Source organism: Lepus europaeus, chromosome 15, assembly GCF_033115175.1.
Source record: "Lepus europaeus isolate LE1 chromosome 15, mLepTim1.pri, whole genome shotgun sequence".
In the NCBI taxonomy this organism is placed as follows: domain Eukaryota; kingdom Metazoa; phylum Chordata; class Mammalia; order Lagomorpha; family Leporidae; genus Lepus; species Lepus europaeus.
Window position 1 is genome coordinate 62812558 of NC_084841.1, and position 20899 is coordinate 62833456.

General features: G+C 41.3%; 1 protein-coding gene across 1 annotated transcript in view; it reads left to right on the forward strand.

Annotated features, from left to right (window-relative positions):
* Positions 1-17340, forward strand: part of TMEM232 (transmembrane protein 232) — a gene marked incomplete at its 5' end in the record, with an annotated part of 285351 nt that extends 268011 nt beyond the window's left edge. Inside the window, 2 exons of the mRNA XM_062211950.1 lie at positions 15194-15287; positions 17077-17340. Of these exons, the coding sequence (XP_062067934.1) occupies positions 15194-15287; positions 17077-17340 (358 nt within the window). The remainder of the gene's footprint in view (positions 1-15193; positions 15288-17076) is intronic.
* Positions 17341-20899: the final 3559 nt, after the last annotated feature.

Here is a 20899-nt window from a genome sequence, read left to right on the forward strand (position 1 = left end):
GCCACAATGGCTGGAGCTGTGAAATTTGAAGCCAGGAGCTTCTTCCAGATCTCCCATGCGGTTCAAAGGCCCAAGGACTTGGGCCATCTTCTACTGCTTTCCCAGGCCATAGCAGAGAGCTGGATCAGAAGAGGAGCAGCCAGGACTAGAACTGGTGCCCATCTGGGATGCCGGCACTGTAGGTGGTGGCTTTACCTGCTATGCCACAGTGCCGGCCTCTTATTTTGTTCTTAAACATAAATAATTGGAATAAAAGATGCATGAGAAAAATTTCAGTAGGTTTATTTTCTTGAATATGATGATGCTTCCATAGTAATATACATATATGGCAAATTATCAAATTACACAGTTGAAACATAGCAATTTATTGTGTTTATTGTGTGTTCATTATACTCAGTAAAGCTGTTACAACATAGTGGAAAGAAAAGACTCATCACATATTTGAATAAAATTCCTGCATTATAGGCAAGGACTCAAATAAATGAAATATAAAAAGGCATACAGAGAAAAACAGAAACCATGCAGACCAGAAGAAATGTCCAAAGAGATTATAATTACCATCTTAAGAGAAATAAGTGGAAATTTTTTCATCCATGAAAAGGAAGCCTATAAAAAGGGATAGCCTAATAAGAGCTCCAAAAAGTTTTCAGAAATTGAAAACATAACAGTGGAAGTAAAACATTCAACAGAAGGTTTGGAAGATAAAGTTGAAGAAATCCCCCAGAAAGTAGAATAAAGAAAATAAGGAGGAAAAATGGAAACAAGAAGATAATAAAATGAAATGCACAGTTCTAGAAGTCTACATTAGAATTAAAGGAATTCCAGACAAAAGAATGAAGAATACAAAATGCAGTTACTTATCAATGACCTTTTTTAATTTCAAGAATTAAGACAATTTTACATATTTACAGGAACCCAAATAGTGTTCAAAAGTGATTTTAAAAGGACTGTTAGCAGTTACATTGTGTTAGTTAAATCATGCGGTAAGAGTCACATACCTCAAACATCTCATAGTTTCAATGGATCAGGAATCCACATATAACTCATTTTTCTGATTGAGGTACCTTATGTGTTTGCAATTAAGTTGTTGGGGCCGGCACCGTGGCTCACATGGCTAATCCTCCGCCTGCGATGCTGGCATCCCGTATGGGCACCGGGTTCTAGTCCTGGTTGCTCCTCTTCCAGTCCAGCTCTCTGCTGTGGCCCGGGAGGGCAGTGGGGGATGGCCCAAGTGCTTGGGCCCCTGCACCCTCATGAGAGACTAGGAAGAAGCACCTGGCTACTGGCTTCGGATCGGTGCAGCGCCGGCTGTAGTGGCCATTTGGGAAGTGAACCAACGGAAGGAACACCTTTCTCTCTCTCTCGCTATCTGTAACTCTACCTGTCTAATAAAAAAAAAAAAAGTTGTTAGTCATGACCTGGGGAGGGGTCTCATCTGAAGGCAAATTGGGAAAGTTTCAGCTCCCAAGATCACTCACAAATGATTGGCAAAATTGAGATACTTGTGAATTGTTAGACTGAGAACCTCAGAAATGTGTTGGCTGTTGGCCATAGACAATCCTCTTTCCCTGGCTTATAGGCCTCTCTAATATGAAAACTTGATTTATCTAACATAAAAGTCCAAAAGGAAAGTCATTTTTTTTTAAGATTTATTTTATTTATTTGAAAGGCACATTACTGAGTTAGAGCAGTAGTCTCCAACAAGGGAGGACTTGCAATGCTTACTTATTCATTTGGTTTTCACAATGGGGAGTGTTGTTGATGATTAGTGGACAGTTACCAGAGATGTTGTCAAATACCCTGCAATGCACAGAACTGCCCCACTACTGAGCAAATCTTAACCGGAATATCAATATTCAAATCGATACCAATAGCAAACTCTGATTGTTGAGCAAGTGTCATGAGCAGAAGTGATATGACACCTCTGTGCCAGAGGAATTATGAACCAATGGATCGCCTCCATGTCTTTCTCCCTTGATCAAAGCAATCTTGAAAGCCACATATTGAGATGCTGGCATTGCAAGATGGAAAGTGCCTGGGTTCCTGGTCATCAGACAGAGGAGAACACCACTGAACTGCATCAGCTTTATGTAAGTGAGAAGCAAACACCTGTTTATTAATTGGGGTTTCAGCATCTGCCCTATGAATATATTACAGTAAATATTTCAAATAATACAGCTCCTGGGAGGATAAGAGGGCCACTATCACTTCCTGGGAATCAGAATGGCATCAGACTCCTCAAACTCAGAGCAGAAGCAGGAAGACAATAGAGTCATTGCCTCAGTACATCAAGGGTCAGTAGTAACCATTCTCAGATTAAAATGCCCTTGATTATTCAACCTATCAAATGTGAAAGGTAGAATAAAAACACTTGCAAATATACTAGGTTTCAAATGATCTACCTTCTGTTCACCACACCTGAGGAAGTGTCTTAAAAATGTGCAGTCCCTTAAATGAGGGAATACATCAAGTAAAAGAACATAGCAGGTACAGAAAGAAAGCAGCAATTGCAACAGAGAGCAGAGATGGGAAGATTTCCCAGAATGGCAGTTACATAGTGGATTTTGAAAGCAACCAGTTAGAATTGGTATAAGAAGATCGTTGAATTTGATGCATTGGTGGGAGACACTTGCTCTAAAGGTTATGTTGGCTGTTAAGATAACAGGGTCCGGAATGACCATTTTTTAAGATTTATTTATTTATCTGAAAGTCAGAGTTACACACAGAGAGAAGGAGAGGCAGAGAAAAAGAAAGGTCTTCCATCCACTGGTTCACTCTCCAATGGCCACAACGGCCGGAGCTGCGATGTTCCAAGCCAGGAGCCAAGAGCTTACCCCCAGGTCTCCCATGTGTGTGCAGGCACCCAAGTGCTTGGGCCATCTTCTGCTGCTTTCCCAGGCCACAGCCGAGAGCTGGATTGGAAGTGGAGCAGCTGGGACTTGAACCAGCGTCCATATGGGATGCTGGCACTGCAGGTGGCAGCTTTACCTTCTATGCCACAGCCCCTGCCCCATGGAATGACGTGACCATTTTGGAATAGTGGTTTAAGCCATCCCTTGAGACAGCCACATTCCATATTGGAGTGTGGTCTGAATCTTGGCTGCTCTGCTTCCAATCCAGCTTCTCATTGGTGCATCCTAGGGGGCAGCAGATGATGGTTCAGGAACTCAGGCTCCTGCCATCCATGAGGGAGACCTAAATGAAGTTCCCGGCCCTGGATTCAGTCTCACCCATCCCTAGCTGACATGGGCACTTAGTGAGTGAATCAATAGAAGATTCTCTCTCTCTCTCTCTCTCTCTCTCTCTCTCTCTCTCACACACACACACACACACACACACACTTTGTCTTTCAAATAAAACAAATCTTAAAAAACAAAATGCCATTGTCCCACATCCACCTCTGGTTCCAGCTGCATGCTAATAAGAAATGGGCTCAAGTAATTGGGTTCCTGCCACATGCATGGCAGACCCAGATGGAAATCTGGGCTCCTGGCTCGACATGTTCACAATGAAAACTATCAATTGGTCTCGACCCAACCTTGTTCTTCCTGGGACACATGGGTGAATCTACTCTGTAAGTCATGGACACCACTGATCACACTCACTCGCCCCTCCAGACGTATTCCTGGGGTGTTCCTGCAGCCCTACCCCTGCCTGAGGGGACTCATGTTTTCTCCAGCTTTGTGGAACCATCAGTATAACATCCTTTGTGATCATCACCCAGATTAGAATCTACAATGGAATTGATGAATATACCCCACATCCTAATCAGGAAATTGCTTTAAAAGATATTTTTAGAAAGACAATAGAAGATAAATCTATAGTGATAGAGTGGCAGGAGAACTTCCTTGGCCCGGGACTGCAAAGTTTTTTTACCTGAGAATACAGGAAGAGTTGTTTCAGCAGAAACATAGGGTATTTTAACTCAATGAATTCACCAGAAATTAAAATTGAAAAAGCCTTGACTTTGAGTTGTTTAATTGTCTCTGTGAGCTCCAGTCAGAGTGAAAGCAGCCTCTGGCACTTTCTTGGAGGAGCCATTCATGGAAACCACTAAATCAATAGTCTGGCTGGCAAGGAAAAGTGAGACTGAAACTGTGGAAGCTGATGTCTGAGACAGCCCCATGGGAGGGGACCATTGGAATGACGGAGCCCGAGGACCAGGAGCAGCCCTTTGATGGGCAGCTTTTGATTCCAGGCAGAAATGAGATCATTGCTCAAGCTGTAGATGTTTGAGACGTGAGAACAGAGCCATGATTTGACTTGCACTGAGCAGACTGTGGTTGTAGGATGTTTTAAAATATAAGAACTATAAAGCATCATAAATTAATTAGAAGATCTTTTTGACGTGGAAGGAGGTTATAGTAAAAATACTAGAGGAGTTGAAAACAAGTTCTTGGGGCTGGCGCTGTGGCATAGTGGGTAAAGTTACCGCCTGCAGTGCTGGCATCCTATATGGGCACTGGTTCAAGTCCTGGTTGCTCCACTTCTGATCCAGCTCTCTTTTGTGGCCTGGGAAAGTATCAAGTCCTTGGGCCCCTGCACCCACATGAGAGACCAGGAATAAGCTTCTGGTTCCTGTCTTAGGATTGGCGCAGCTCAGGCGTTGTAGTCATTTGAGGAGTGAACCTGCGAATGGAAGACTCTCTCTCAGTGTCTCTCCCTCTCACTGTCTGTAACTCTCTCAAATAAATAAATAAAATCTTTAAAAAAAGAAAACAAGTTCTTTCTTTAGTAACCTACTTTGTAAAAGTAGCCAAGGAGACTTATTTGCTGTTAGTTCCTAACTGAGTAACTTTCTAGTAAATGTGTGTGCTATAAATATCCCCCTTTATAGGCAGCTAGGATATTGAGGCCTTGTGATTTGGGCAAGCTAATTAGAGTCATAAAAATAAAACAATGTTCCAGTACACTCAGGTATGATTCATCACTTGCTTGAATCAGGCATCCCAAATAGAAAATCAAAATTACTTAATTGAGATAAAAACTTACAGTCATGTGCCCAGAAAATCATTTTACTCTTTAACCTCCTACATAAAAAATGAAGTCTGATGAGGCACAGCCCTGAATGTGGAAGTTCTGGAAACTCTGAGGTCCAGAATTATCCATGGTGCCTAAGAATGCTGAATTGAAATGGAATTGAGAAAAATACTCCTCCTGAAGAACGAACAGATGGTCTACTTAAGATGTAATCTTGTTAGGGAAAAACTGACCTTCCTGAATTATGGGGGAGGGACTGTTGACATGCTCAGGGACTCTGAGAGCCTCAGGGTAGTTCTGCTCAGTTTGGACCCTGCCTTCAGGTCTTGGTCTCTGCAAATTCGGATTGGGGAAAGCCACTGCGTGACAGGGAAGGGGATGTTTGTCTTTTTCCTCTACAACCCTGATCCATAAGGAAATAGGAGTAAATACTCTCAAAAGTAAAAGGATATTATAAAAGGTAATGCCATACTAAATGACCCCTGTTTAAATGGACAACGCTAAGTGGAGGACAAATAGTTTTATGGGAGGAAAGATGCATCACAATTTGTTAGTGATCTCTGTAGTGGGACCATGAGGTGGAAAGGCAGCCCAAGGGACCTCTTACAAAACCTGAGAGGATGAAGCACAGTGAGGCCTTACAGCCAGCGTGCTTTGTGCCCCATGTCTCTCTGGGTAGGCACAGTCCAACCTGGCCAAGCTGAGCACAGCATTCACAGGAAGATGGCACGGTATCAGACAGATCCAGAGAAGCAGGTGTGCTCCTAAAGAGCACAGCAGAGGAAGAGCCTGAGAAAGGGGACAGGAAACAAATAGACTTGGTTAAAATGAACTCAAAATACTTAACCCCTCAAGGAGGAAAACAGCAGAGTGTGCCCCAGGAAGACTGAGGTGGGACTGTTCCTTATTGTCCCCACCCTGTGAGGCCAGGGATCGTAATACAAATAAAAGCCAAGGAGTGGGGCCACTTGGTGTCTTCAGGCAGTGCTGTTGCTCTGTCTGAACAGGGAAGCACCTGGGTCCAGGGACAGCTGCACGACCCCCAGCCTTCCAGCAAATAGTTCTTCAAGTTCCAGAGGATGGTTTGGGTGGTAGCACCCAAGAAATTCCTCAAGCCATTGTCATATCTGTACTTCACCCTTAATGATCTTATTATCCATATTCATCAAGTTACCTTTATGAAAATGCCTTTATAGCTCCTGTTTGGATAGTTTCCACAGAAGTTGAACTGATCAGAACATGGTTTATGCATGCAAAAATAAGCTTTTGATTCACTTTTTTACTCTCTTAGAATTATTTAGGGGCCTATCTTGTGATGCAGTGGGTTAAAACGCCACCTACGAATCTGGCATCCCATGTGGGAGTTGATCCCAGTACTGACTGCTCCACTTCTGATCCAGCTCCCTGCTAATGCACCTGGAAAGGCAGCAGAACATGGGAGACTCAGAATTCCAGGCTCCTGGTTTCGACCTGGCCCAGCCCTGGCTGTTGCTTCCAATTTGGGGAATGCACAATCACGTGAAAGAATCTCTTTCTCTCTTTGTAATGCTGACTTTCAAATAAATAAGTAAATTCGCAAAGAGAATTATGTATTTGACAGGCAGAGTGACAGATAGAGGGAGGCAGTGTGGGTGTGTGTGTGGCAGAGAGAGCATCTTCCATCTGCTGTTTTACTCCCCAGATGGCCACAACAGCTGGGGCTGGGCCAGTACAAGTGTAGAATCAGGGAACACCATCTGGGTCTCCTACTTGGGTGACAGGGGCCCTAGAAATTGGACCATCTTCTGCTGCCATCCCAGGCTCAACAGGGAACTGGATTGTAATGGGGTAGCCGGGATTCTGCACTTTGACAGGGGTTGCTAGCATTGCAAACAGTGGCTTAACCTGCTGAGCCACAGTGCTGTCCCCTGGTTATTTTTTTCTTAAAATGTGTAATTCATACAGGACTCATGACATGTGTACATGTGGTTAAAATACCAATAGTACTGATAATAATATAGTATTACTAAAAACTGATACTCATTTTGCATCCTTCCCTAATTGCTGGTTCTTTTTTCCTTGTAGAAGGAACCACCATCCTGAATTTTGTAAATCATTCTGCTGTTTTCCATAAATATATGACATCATTAAAACTGTAATGATTAGGGGCTGGGGTTTGGCCTGGGGGTTAAGATGCTGCTGGAGGCATCAATATCCCATGTTTGTGTGTTCAAGTCCTGGCTCTGCTCCCAATTCCAGCTTTCTAATAACGTATGTGCTGGGAAACAGCAGATGGTGGCTCAGGTTGTCGGGTCCCCGCCACTTTATGTGGGAGTTCTGAATTGAGTTCACAGCTCCTGGCTTCAGCTTGACCCAGCCCCAGATGTTGTGGCCACTGGAGGAATGAATCAGAAGATGGGAGATTTCTTGCTCTCCTCTCCTCCATTTCTCATTATCTCTGTGTCTCTAAAATAAAACAAATTAAGAATTAAAAATTTTAAATATCCTTGGTTTGTTTTATATGGTTTCAAATATTTCTAGTCTTGTAAGTTTTGTTCTATAATTTTTTGTTCACTCTTTTAAGTGGCTGCACCTAGCTGGAGTTCATTTGCTAATACTTGTCTACATATACTTGTACATACATTGTACTTTGAAAAGTTAAAAGATAATGTGCATTTTCCATGAACTTTTTGTGAGTGGTTGCATCTAGCTAGAGTTCATTCATCTATTATATTTAAATATTTAATGTTTCTAAACAATTTAAAGTATTTCCATTTTATAAATCTCTCACAATTTATCCCTTGTGCTGAAGGTAATTATTTGGGTTGGTTTCAGTTTTCTGCTATTACAACAATGCTGTTTTGGGCATTCTTATATATCTTTCTTTGGCTATTTTCTGTATTTTCTGTTTCTTTCCTTGCTTTAGCATAGATATTTTTTATTTTCCTGTCCTCCAATAAACTTACCTTCTTGCCTGCTATGTTCAATCTGCTTTTATATCCATCTACTGGCTTTTCAGTTTCACTTACTGCTTTTTTCTTTCAATTCTAAAATTAATATTTCAATTATCAAAATAGATTCAGCTTCTGGTTAAGTTCTCCATCTTGTGATTCATTTATTTAAATTATTTATCAGAGTTGTTTTAACTCCAATATGAATCTTCTGTGGCTAATTTTTGTTGGTATGCCAGATAATTTTTTATTGAATGCTGGTTCTTGCTTATCAAAAATTCTAAAATCTCTTGTTAATGCTGTATGCCTCACTTTCTACCATGTAACTTGATTGAGAGCACAGCATTTTAATCCAACCCAGTAGCAAAGCCGACTCAAGGATGATTTAACTGACTTAAATTTACATGTAATTCAAAAATAACCCCAGAGCATAGATTTATAGGAGGCCCAGATGAGAGTCTGAGCTGTTTATCATAGCCTCTCCAATCTTACAGATTCTGAATTCCAAGTTTTGTGTTCCTCACTGCTGTAAATTTTCAGAAAAAAAATCCCACATTGCTTGTCGGCGACTCCTTTGCTTGGCTTCTTCGGCTTTTCAGTGTAATAATTCAGCAAATGCCTCGAGGAAAACCCTAGTGATGAATCTGGAGTTCACTTCTCATGAGGTTGATCCCTCACCTCTTGGCTACCTTGGCAGTTCAGAGCTCTAACTGTTACCTCCCCAACTCTGAAAGATAGCCAAGTGCTCTGCTGTCCTCTGCTTCTGGAGAAAATTCCTCTGTTGCATTGATCACCTTTCATTTGTACAATCAATGGGGAAATGACCTAAGGAGGAGCATATTTTGCAGAGTGTTACCTACTTCTCCATGGTTCTCTTCTGATGTTTTGGCCCTGCAAGTCTTGGCTGCTTCCTCAGTTAATCAATGCTTTTGAACAGGTTTTAGGATACAATCTTTGACTCTTATAATGATTGTTTGTGGGATCATTACTTTGCTGCAAGCTAACTATGTCTCCATGGTGACAAAAAGGAATCTTAATGGTTTGGAAAAAGCTTAATTATTATAACATTGAGGTCTATATTTATCCAAAGGTTTGAGATAAACAGGAATTTAACACAAGCACTTCTTGCAATAAGAGATCATGGCACTAGTGACCTTGGAAAATGAACTTAGTGAAACTTTAGAGGAAAACAAAAATAATTTTAAAAGGATTTTAAAGGTTTTTATTTCTGCATTTATACCTTCTGTTAATATTATTCCAGTTTTATGTCGTTCCATCTGAAATAGATGTTCGAGATCTGTATATTCTTAAGTCTTTCCTGAATAGAGAAAGAAGTTTATGTTCTTTTCAAACAATTATTTCCTCAGTAGCACTCAAAAGTGACCATCCTGGTGTGAATCCTTTCAGGCCCAAGCACAAAAAGTAAATGGAAACTTCTAAATGGTGGAGGCAAGTTGTACAAGTTGAATACATAATCTGGTTGACATGTTTTAGTATCATACTACAACTCTAATCAAAAGAGGAAATTTTGAGTATTAACCTCTTGAAGAAAGTTGTTTTTTTCTAACTCCTTGAGAACGATTTTAGTAGTCTTTGTTCCTGGTATCATCCTGTTTAACTATACAAATTTTGCAGTTTCATCCAATATACCACTGTCTATCCCAGATCCAGTTTTCTAATAGTGTTCTTTTCTAACAAGGAATCAGGAATCCATGGAAATCGTCTACATCTTAGACGTCTTGTTGCCTTCAGCAAGTGAGACTTTCATCAAAAGAAACCAATAAAACCGAGAAGAACAAGAAATTTCACTAAAGAGAGGGTTCGGGTGGCCAAATAATGAAAATGTAATGTTTCCAAAGCAGAAAAAAAATATACAACTAATTGGAGCAAGTGAAATTTGATGAATTTGAAACTCAATTTGAAATCTATGATTAATCTCAAAAAGGAGAATAAAATATACCAGAGAAAATCCATACCAACCAATGGTGAGGGGAGGGGGGAGAGAGAGAGCCAGAGATTTCAACTGCTGGTTCATTCCCCAAATGTCCAAAACTGGAACCTGGGAACTTAAACCACATCTCCCATATGAGTGGCACAAACTGAGTTACTTTAGCCACAATACTGTTTCCCAGGATCTTCATTGTCAGGGAGTAGGAGTCACAGGCCAGAAATAGACATTAAATCCAGGTACTCTGATTTGGGATGTCAGCATCTCAACCAGTATCTCGCTTGCTAGGTTAATCGCCTTCCTCATGTCCAAATATAAACCTCCACTTCCCATAACTGTAAATATGTTCTTCTTTGGAAAAGAGGTCTTTGCAAAAATAATTAAGGTGGAAATAGCAAGATAAGATCATCCTGGATTAGAGTTTGTTGAAGAAAAATTGCACTGGACAAATTAAAGGAGCATAGAAGATTTTATTCAAGAGGATCCCAACAGGGAATCCTGAAACAAAACTGAAACAAAAGGCAAGAGGATTTTTCAGTACTGAGGTGAGCTCCTAGAAAAGTACACGAAGACAATAGAAGGCAGTTGATCAATGTGCTTCAGTTAATATGATGCACTTGCTAATTGTCACATACGGAAGTTAGGCTCCTACAACTCCCACAGAGACTGAGTGATGGGGGCTGTTTTCATGGAGGGAGGCTCTAGGTCCTTGACAAAGACAATCTTGGATTATAACACTAACAAGAGGCTTGGAGAAGATTTAACATTTTTAAAGGGGCAGAGATGGAATTTAGAATGAGTTTTCTAAAGTAAATTCTCTAATAAAAGGGGAGATAGGAGCCTATAGCAAGGAAGACATCTGTCTAAAGTTGAGTCAAGCCGAAGTGAATGTTAAAGCCATGTCAATTATGTGGGCCTGAAGTCCAAGGACAGCATCCCTATGTCCTCATTAGAGGTGTCTTTGCAAGAAATAAGACGAAAGAAGAGCCAGAGTCATGGAAAAATAAAGACTCCCGGGGACAGAGAAGGGGTGATGCATTTGTAAACCAAGGAAGACCAAGGGTTGTCCACAATGATCAGAAGCCAACTGAGACAAGGAAACAACTTTCCCCCAGAACTTTTATTTTTTTTAAATATAAATATATATATATATATATATATATATATATATATATATATATATTGACAGGCAGAGCTAGACAATGAGAGAAAGAGATAGAGAGAAAGGTTTTCCTTTTTCCGTTGGTTCACGCCTGAAGTGGCCGCTACGGCCGGTGCGTTGCGACCAGCATGCTGCACCGATCTGAATCCAGGAGCCAGGCGCTTCCCCCTGATCTACCATGCGGGTGCAGGGCCCAAGGACCTGGGCCATCCTCCACTGCCTTCCCCAGGCCACAGCAGAGAGCTGAACTGGAAGAGGAGCAACCGGGACAGAATCCAGCGCCCCAACCAGGACTAGAACCCGGGGTGCCGGCACCGCAGGCGGAGGATTAGGCTAGTGAGCCTCAGCGCTGGCCCCCCCAGAACTTTTAAAGGAACCCACCAGGCCAACACCTTGACTTTGAATTTTTGTTCTCCAAAATGATAAGAAAATGAGTTTCTATTTTTCTGGAATTCCCAGTTTGAGTTGATTTGGTAAAGCAGCCCTAAAAAACTAATTGACCATCTTTCTGGAAAAGCCTAAGCCCACTGCCCACTTACATTCAAACATGGAAATTGTACATTTCATTGAAGGTTCATCAAAACTGTCTTGTCCCCCATTCCTTTTCCCTCTAATTGATAGTACCAGCCTCTTGAGTTCTTCTAATAATGATGATGATAAGGATAGTACAGCTGAGACTTGTTTAGCATTTGATTCATATCTTACATCTTTTTAAACCTCTGAATCACAATGAGGCAGACAACATTTTTATATTTTAGAAAAAGATACTGAGGAGCAGAAGGATCAAATGACACTCAGTGGCAGAACTAAAATGTGCTTCAAGCTCTGCCTGAGTGCTGAGCCCATGCACTTAACCATTTTACTCTGATTTTTCTGTTTATGTCACTAAATGTTCACCTCTCGTGCATCTCCTGCTGGGTTGCATTATAGTTATAATGCAGTTTTCTTTTATAGTACAAACTATTCCACAGAGGTAACTAGAAATAACAGATGCATAAGCACAGCCATTTAATTTTCCCATTTTAAAAGTCTTTTAACATTATGTTGTCTCCATTTTCTAAAATTTAAACACATTATTCAAGAACGAATTTAAATCAGCTTGCTTGTATGTTTTTAACCTATAAATGATCTTCAGATTCTGTCATACTTACCTTTTCACAGCTTTTAGCACAATTCTTTGAATATCAGAGGTGCTCAAATCTCATTATTGAATGAATATAGTTAACCCAAGTGTCAGTCCTTACATGTCCCTCAATTCCCCAGCTCTCTAGAGTCCGTTCTCCTTCAATATTTTAAGAGAATAACTAGAACCACTTTCTGCATGCAGCGGGAAGCTGAGTGCTTTCCTGCCACAGGCTGGTTCAGAATATCATCACCTCGTTGTCCCTGTTTCCCCTCCACCTCAGCTCTTCTCCTATGAATTCCTGCTGTTGACTCCACTCTGCAACTTGTCTCCCAAGATTGCTCCTCTGTTGCTATCCTGCATAGTACTCTACAGACACAAGAGGGCTGTGTGGTAGCCTCTTACTGGTGGGTTGGAAGTTGAAGGGGATTAAGCATATCATAGTGTGTGTATTCATCCCATCACTTAGCAAACATGCATGCATTCATTGTCTTGTGGTGCCATGTTGGGCACTGAGGTGGCAATGATAAGCACTCAGGAGAAAGTTCATACTCTGTCCAAGAATACAAAAAACTCACACAGGCACATGACAATGTCAACTTACAGCTTGGGAAAGCATAAACAAAGACGGGGCCACAATGGGTTGGGAACAGCAGTTGTGGGCTTGAACTGAGAGCTGGATGTGTAGGCATTAACCATCCCTGCAGCAAGCATAGAGAGAAGGGAGAAAAATGTTACACAAGGATAGCTGTGTGTGCCAGCCAGCAATGGAGAGGTGGATCAACACACACTGCAGCAGCTACAAGGTCATACAGGGGAGGATGCAGGGAAAGGAGTGAAATAAGTCTGCAGACACCATGCAAAATCAGCTAACCAAACGCACAGAGCATGTCAGACTTCCTTAACATTTTAATCCTGAAGTTACTGGGTAGATATCAAACAGTTTGATGTAGATTGGTTTTTTTCCACTTTGTGGTTTGGGGGAGGGGGTGTTAAAATCTGACTGTTATAGAGAACCAAAAATAAAGTGGGTAAAACATAGTGGATACTGCAATTCCAAATTGGAGGGCCATCTCTCCAGGCGAGAGATGATAATGGTTTGGACCATAAAAGTGATGGTGGAGATAAATAAATGAAAAGATTTGAGAATTTAGTGCAATTAGCACAACAGCATCTGATGCTGTAAGTATAAGGAGAACAAGAAGGATCAAGAATGTAGAGCTTGAGGCTGGTGCTGTGATGTCGTGGGCTAAGCTTCTGCCTGTGGTACCAGCATTTCATGTGAGTGCCGGTTCAAGTCCCAGCTACTCCTCTTACAATCCAGCTCTTTGCTATGGCCTGGGAAAGCAATGGACAACAGCCAAGTGCTTGGGTACCTGCACCAATATGGGAGACCCAGAAGAAGTGCCTAGCTCCTGACTTTGGATCTGCTCAGCTCCAGCCGTTGTGGGGAGTGAATCATGGATGGAAGACCTTTCTCTCTGTCTCTCCTTCTCTCTGACTGTAACTATACTTCTCAAATAAATAAACACAATATTAAAATAAATGAATGTAGAGTTCAATGTAGTAGTGCATGCAGCAATTTGAAAAAGATATTAACGATCACAGTATACAAAATTGATCAGGGGCAGACATTTGGTCTAATGGTTAAGAAGCTTGTTGGCGTGCCCTCATACACATTACAGTACCTGGGTTTGAGTGCTGGCTCTGCTCCTGATTCCTGCTTTCTGCTGATGTGCATCCTGGAGGACTGCAGGTGATGGCTCAAATAGTTTCATCCCTGCCACCTACTTGGGAGGCCCATATAGAGTTCCTGGGATTCTGGCTCTGGCCACTCCAGTTCCAGCTGTTGTAACCATTTGGAGAATAAATCAGCAGATGGGAAATTTCTGTCTCTGTCTCTCCCTCCCTCTTTTTCCTTTTCTTGCCCTCTCAAATAAATATAATACATAAAAATGATCAGATTTGATTTTGATTGTGGAAATTGCTTGATACTGTCTCTCATTAGGCTCTAAGATTGTCTAAGATTTTCTCCTCTACACTGACTTTTTCTCCTCAAAACCATCCTCCACCACTATCTTATTTCTTTACATATCCTTGGACTCATATCATTTCTTAGTAATAACTTCAATGAGACAGTTATCATGTAGATAACTTTTTAAATATGTATTCATTTATTTGAATGGCAGAGTTATAGAGAGGCAGAGGCAGGGAGAGAGAGAAAGATCATCCTTCTGCTGGTTCACTCCCCTAGTGGCCACAATGGCTGGAGCTGGGCCGATCCAAAGTCAGGAACTAGGAGCTTCCTCCGGGTCTCCCACATGGTTGCAGGGACCCAAGGACATGGGCCATCTTCCAGGCCACAGCAGAGAGCTGGATCAGAAGTGAAGCGGCTGGGACTTGAACCAGCACCCATAGCACTACAAGTGACGGCTTCTCCTACTAAGCCACACTGCTGGTCCTTCAAGTAGATAATTTAACGCTAAATCTACCTTACTCTGGAGTCAGCTTTGTTCTGCCAACAGTTTCAATGAACTATTGCTAAGCCGTCTACCACAGTGATGCCCTTAGTAACATACAGGCCTTGGATAGGTATTGAAATCCAACACTTTAACGTATCTTAGATGAAATCCTCAGGCTTCAGCTTCTGCCAGAACTTCCAGGGCTGTGGTGCTGCAGAGGGCATCGGCACTTCCCGCTCTCCAATGGGCACAGTCTACTCCAGACTCCCTTAATCCCTTCATAGCCTAGCATCTCACTACTCACCAGCTTTTGACTTGACATCTGCTGGGAAAATATTGTCTTTCTGTTGTTTTCTAGTATTTTTAAATATGCCACTCCTTACCCTCAACAATGCTGGCTTTGGAAACTCAAGATGGCTTGCAGGAAGTAAACACTATGACAGAGTGCTCTACATAGAGTAAGCACTTTATGTTAATAATGAAGAATTAAAATGCTTAATAATGAATTATGACTTCCAAATCTTTCCCTGTCCAGGGAGGATAAGCACCTGTCCCTAATGTTGACCCTGTCCTTGTGCTCTTTTAAAGGGAACATCCTTCTATGTCAGAACTTCCCATGTTTCCATATCCAGATTTCTTCACCAAGGAGGATGAAGAGTTGGCGAAAATCATTGACTATCACGTAAGACTGATGTTCTTGAAATAGCAGCATAAGCATTGTTCTTTCAGGAAACCTTAAATTATAGAGTTTAATTCTGAAACTGCAACATTAACATGTGGAGTTTCAAAGTAAAGGAATGAACAATCATTGCTAAACTTAATTGTCTTTCCCTATGCTATCTATATAGTGAGGTCCCAAAGGTTTGTTACACCTCAGTGCCTTCATTGGGTTATGGGAAATTGGGCCTTCTGTCATTTGTGAAGTCTAGTCCAACACTGTTTCTTGAATTGGTACTGACTTCTTGTGACAAAAATATGCTCTTAAGTGCTGAACACTGATTTCTTCTGCAGTATAGCTCTGATAAAGGAACAGAAATCTTTTGACTCAGTTTTCAGTGACCATTCTTTATTCTTGGTAGATAGAAACACTTTTTTTTTTTTGACAGGCAGAGTGGACAGTGAGAGAGAGAGAGACAGAGAGAAAGGTCTTCCTTTTGCCGTTGGTTCACCCTCCAATGACCGCCGTGGCCGGCATGCTGCGGCCGGCACATCGCGCTGATCTGAAGCCAGGAGCCGGGTGTTTCTCCTGGTCTCCCATGGGGTGCAGAGCTGAAGCACTTGGGCCATCATCCACTGCACTCCTGGGCCACAACAGAGAGCTGAACTGGAAGAAGAGTAACAGGGACAGAATCCAGCGCCCCGACCATGACTAGAACTCGGTGTGCCGGCACCACAGGCGGAGGTTTAGCCTATTGAGCTGCGGCGCCGGCCAATAGAAACACTTTTAATCATTGCTCTTATTATGAGTTTATAAAGCAGTAACAATATAGTACTTTTCACATAACACATTTTAATCCATTGTGCTAATTTTAGTTTATAATTTCCTAACAAATACACATCATTTTATGTCTACTTTTTAGGTATGGAGTTGGAGTAGGAGAAAAAAAATAGTTATTTCATCTTTATTTGAATACAATATGGATTCATAAAAAACTTACATAAATGGTATCACAAATAATTTGATATTATCTATTAGATTGTGATTATATTGCCAGTTATTTTTTTTTCACATTCTATTAGTGACCTTTTCAGAAGAAATAAGGGATTATTTCATTTACTGATCCCACAGAATCATCATTTAGCACATAGCACACTACTCTGGCAATAGTAATACCAATACCTTGGAATCACAAAATTGGAGGGGGAGTGTAATATTGCTCCTATATTTATTAGTAGAAGTTTTGTCATCGTGCCGGCCGCAATGGCCATTGGAGGGTGAACCAACGGTAAAGGAAGACCTTTCCCTCTGTCTCTCTATCTCACTGTCCACTCTGCCTGTCAAAAAAAAAAGTTTTGTTAAACAGATAATATTCTGAATGAAGGACATTCTCAGCAATTTCTAATGGTTTATAAATGTTAATATTTCTATTTGGTTCAACAAGATGATCTAGAATCGATTACAAGAGAGAGTACTTTACATGTGTACACATACATACATTTGGGTTACTTTGGGCTACCCAGGCATAGTAAAAAGAGGCTAGGAAACAGCTTCCAACACCAATCATATTTTTCTCATTGCAAGGACACAAGTACTATCTAAGTCATCACCGCAGTGAGCTTGTTTATATTACAGCTAGAGTGAAGAAATCCTTTCTGAATATATGCTTGTGAACTAGTAAGATCCAAATTGTTCAATATGTAGCAGCCTAATAAAATAGTTTACAGTTCAAACTATTGATTTTTAGAAGCTAAATTAATGTAAGCATTTTCATGGAAAATCATACATAAATGAAGTTTTCTCTTTGTTACAGTGGCAAGAAGAGCTAAAGACATGGCAGGAAGAAGAGGCGATATGTGAGGCCAAAGAACATGAAGACAAAGAATTAGAGGCAAAAAAACACTTCCAGGAAGTAATGAGAAAAAGAGAAGAGAAATTGCATAAGCAAACTAAACCCTATGAGCTTCCTCCTAGGACTCAAGAAATCTCAATAGAAAAGATTATGACTCCCCAAAAAATTGAGATCCACAGGCCTACAACTGTTAGCATGAAAGAGACCAAGATATCCACCTGTTAGGAAAACTTCAATGTCATTCACTTGAGGCCATTTTTAAACAGGGATTGTTATCCTGGTGCAAGCTGTTATTCATTTTTAGTCCCAGATTAATACTAAATTAAATATTAAATTAATATTAACATTAAACTCTTAATCACTCAAGAGAAGTCATTTCGCCAGTTAAATAGTTCTAGGACCACAGCTGATGCTCTTCTCCATTTACTCTTGCCTTGTGAGCATACCTGATCAATGATTCTGAATATTTAAATTCACTGAATGGTTAAATAAAAATTAGTTACAGATTAACTGATGTATAAGAATCACTTCTTGGCCAGCGACGCGGCTCACTAGGCTAATCCTCCACCTGTGGCACCGGCACACTGAGTTTTAGTCCCGGTTGGGACGCCGGATTCTGTCCCGGTTGCTCTTCTTCCAGGCCAGCTCTCTGCTGTGACCCAGGAGTGCAGTGGAGGATGGCCCAAGTCCTTGGGCCCTGCACCCGCATGGGAGACCAGGAGAAGCACCTGGCTCCTGGCTTCAGATCAGTGTGATTCGCCGGCCGCAGCGTGCCGGCCGTGGTGGCCATTGGAGGATGAACCAATGGCAAAGGAAGACCTTTCTCTCTGTCTCTCTCTCTCTCACTGTCCACTCTGCCTGTCAAAAAAAAAAAAATCACTTCTTTAGAATAGAATGACCATTAACTGATATTCTATAATTCCTATTATTCAAATAAAGTAAGTTATGCACATTTTTGGATTGTGCTATATGATCAGTTTATGCCAAGCCAAATGCTATGTCAAAGGCCTCAGTTGGATATTATTATATATAAGCAAATCTGGAAGGGGCAGCTTTTTATGGTTGGTTTGACATTTGATGGGTGTCAGAGGAGATAAGTTGTAACGGTTTTCCTTTATTAGATGAGTTTGTGAGAATGGATTTGGCTGATCCTAGAAGGTCCAATACCGTTTCTCGAAGGGATTCTGCTCATCAGGAGTTCTTTCAAAAATGGCACTTCACTTGAACTGAAGTTTTTGCCCCAATGTAGGAGTACCACGTGGGGTTTTTATATGATGTCTTCTGTTATTTTTCTGAAAAAGGCAGGTAATAACCACACTTCAGTTTTACACAAGTGGCTTGGGTGATACTAAAGAGGCAGATCCTTTACCAAGGAGTCAAATACGTTTGACTGAACAGATCGGGAAGGTAACACAAGTTAGTAAAAGGGAGTAGTGAACATGCCTGCTTATCTAAGAAATATCCCACCACCCAGCCACATTCTGAAGTTTGTCCACTGTTGTGGTATCTTCCATACTTTCCAGAAGATGCCTTCAAATGGGATTTTTCTTCTAAATAAAAGCTTCTAAATTTCAAAATATTGGAAACTAGTTTTTAAAAATAATATATTTTCAGGTTAAATTTGAGACCTGAGCCATGTGAATTTAAGGTACTATTCTTTGTTTAAGGTAATGATAATATGTAGTTCAAGAAATGATGGAAGTGGGTTATTATTTTAATTCCCTAGATGACTGACTCAAACTTGTGTTTCTCTTCCAAACTTTTGTCTCCTCCTTGTGTCCTCATACTGAGAATAAACAAGTTATTGGAATGATGTTTCCCAATAGCTTTCCAAATATCTTCATCGATCTTTGCTTTCTGTACATGTGAAAATAAATCTCTTACAGAAGCCAGTACCCTTCCTCTCACTCCTATCCTTTGTAAAGACTTGTTTGCTTAACTATTCACTACCTCCTTCTAAATCTGACCACATCACCCACTTCTCTTAAATTCACAGACGTCTTAATTTTCTCCTCTTTTTCATCTAAACTACTTCCACATTAGAACTACTCGTGACATCAGCCTCATGAAACTTTGACCATCCTTTGACATTTCTATTGATTTGTAGGGAGCTAGAGCCACTGGATTCTGGATTCTAAGGGACACTGAGATCTAATTGCTATTTTAAGAATTTTAGCAAATCCTGCTGTTTCGACACCACCTCGTGGAAAGAAATCTCATGCCTTCAATACCTGACTCCTTCGGGCATTCTGAAGCATTTCTAGCCTGCCTTCTAGCTCCCTCATTGCAGTCGTATGTTTATTTTATTCTGTGTTATACTTAGTCTATTCCTACTTGCTCACCTGGTTTCCTCATTGCCACAATCTTCTTAGTGTTTCCAATGAACTTTTGTTTTTTCTTAATATAGATTCATGCCTTTTTAAAAATAACTTTTTCGGGCTGGCACTGCAGCTCACTTGGCTAATCCTCTACATGCGGAGCCGGCACCCCGGATGTAACTTGGGGGTTGAAGCAACGAAAGGAAGACCTTTCTCTGTCTCTCTCTCTCACTGTCTAACTCTGTCTGTCTAAAAAAACAAAAAACAAACAAAAAAAAACCTCTTTTTCTGTAATGGTAGTTGTGATTTTGAAAGAAGGGGAAAAGTATCTATAGATAGATGGAGGAAGAAAAAAAGAAGAGAGATGGTTAATAAGAATATTTATATCTTTATTCTTAAAAATTCTTGGCCGGCACTGCAGCTCAATAGGCTAATCCTCCGCCTGCAGCGCTGGCACACCGGGTTCTAGTCCCGGTTGGGATGCCGGATTCTGTCCGTTGCTCGGTTGCTCCTCTTCCAGGCCAGCTCTCTGCTGTGGCCCGGGAGTGCAGTGGAGGATGGCCCAAGTGCTTGGGCCCTGCACCCCATGGGAGACCAGGAGAAGCACCTGGCTCCTGGCTTCAGATCAGCGTGGTGGGCCTGCCGCAGCGGTAATTGGAGGGTGAACCAACGGAAAAGGAAGATCTTTCTCTCTGTCTCTCTCTCTCTCTCTCACTGTCCACTCTGCCTGTCAAAAAAAAAAAAAATTCTTAGGCCGGCGCCGTGGCTTAACAGGCTAATCCTCTGCCTTGCGGCGCCAGCACACCGGGTTCTAGTCCCAGTTGGGGCGCCGGATTCTATCCCGGTTGCCCCTCTTCCAGGCCAGCTCTCTGCTATGGCACGGGAAGGCAGTGGAGGATGGCCCAAGTCCTTGGGCCCTGCACCTGCATGGGAGACCAGGAGAAGCACCTGGCTCCTGGCTTCAGATCAGCGAGATGCACCGGCCACAGCAGCCATTGGAGGGTGAACCAACGGCAAAAAGGAAGACCTTTCTCTCTGTCTCTCTCTCTCTCACTATCCACTCTGCCTGTCAAAAAAAAAAAAAATTCTTAAAATTTGGCAACACACATTTCTCATGGTTTACTTCCTATATCCCTAGTTCTTCCTGAAATGTTAGTGCAGACTGTGTCTTATAGATCTGGGTTCACATTCTAGTCATGTCTCCTGTTAGCTGTGAAGCATCAGGCAAATACTGAACCCAGTGCAATTCACTATACTCGTTTACAAAATGGACACAATTTATGTACAGAGTATATTAGCTAATTAGGAAAATAACATTCAATCATTTTATTAGAACTTAATGTATGGGATTATTTTCAAACATGCCAGAAAATTGAGCAAATAAAAAAGGAACATAGAAATAACAGAAATATGTTTAAAATAAGCCAGACACAGAAAGACAAATAACACATGTTCTCCCTTATATG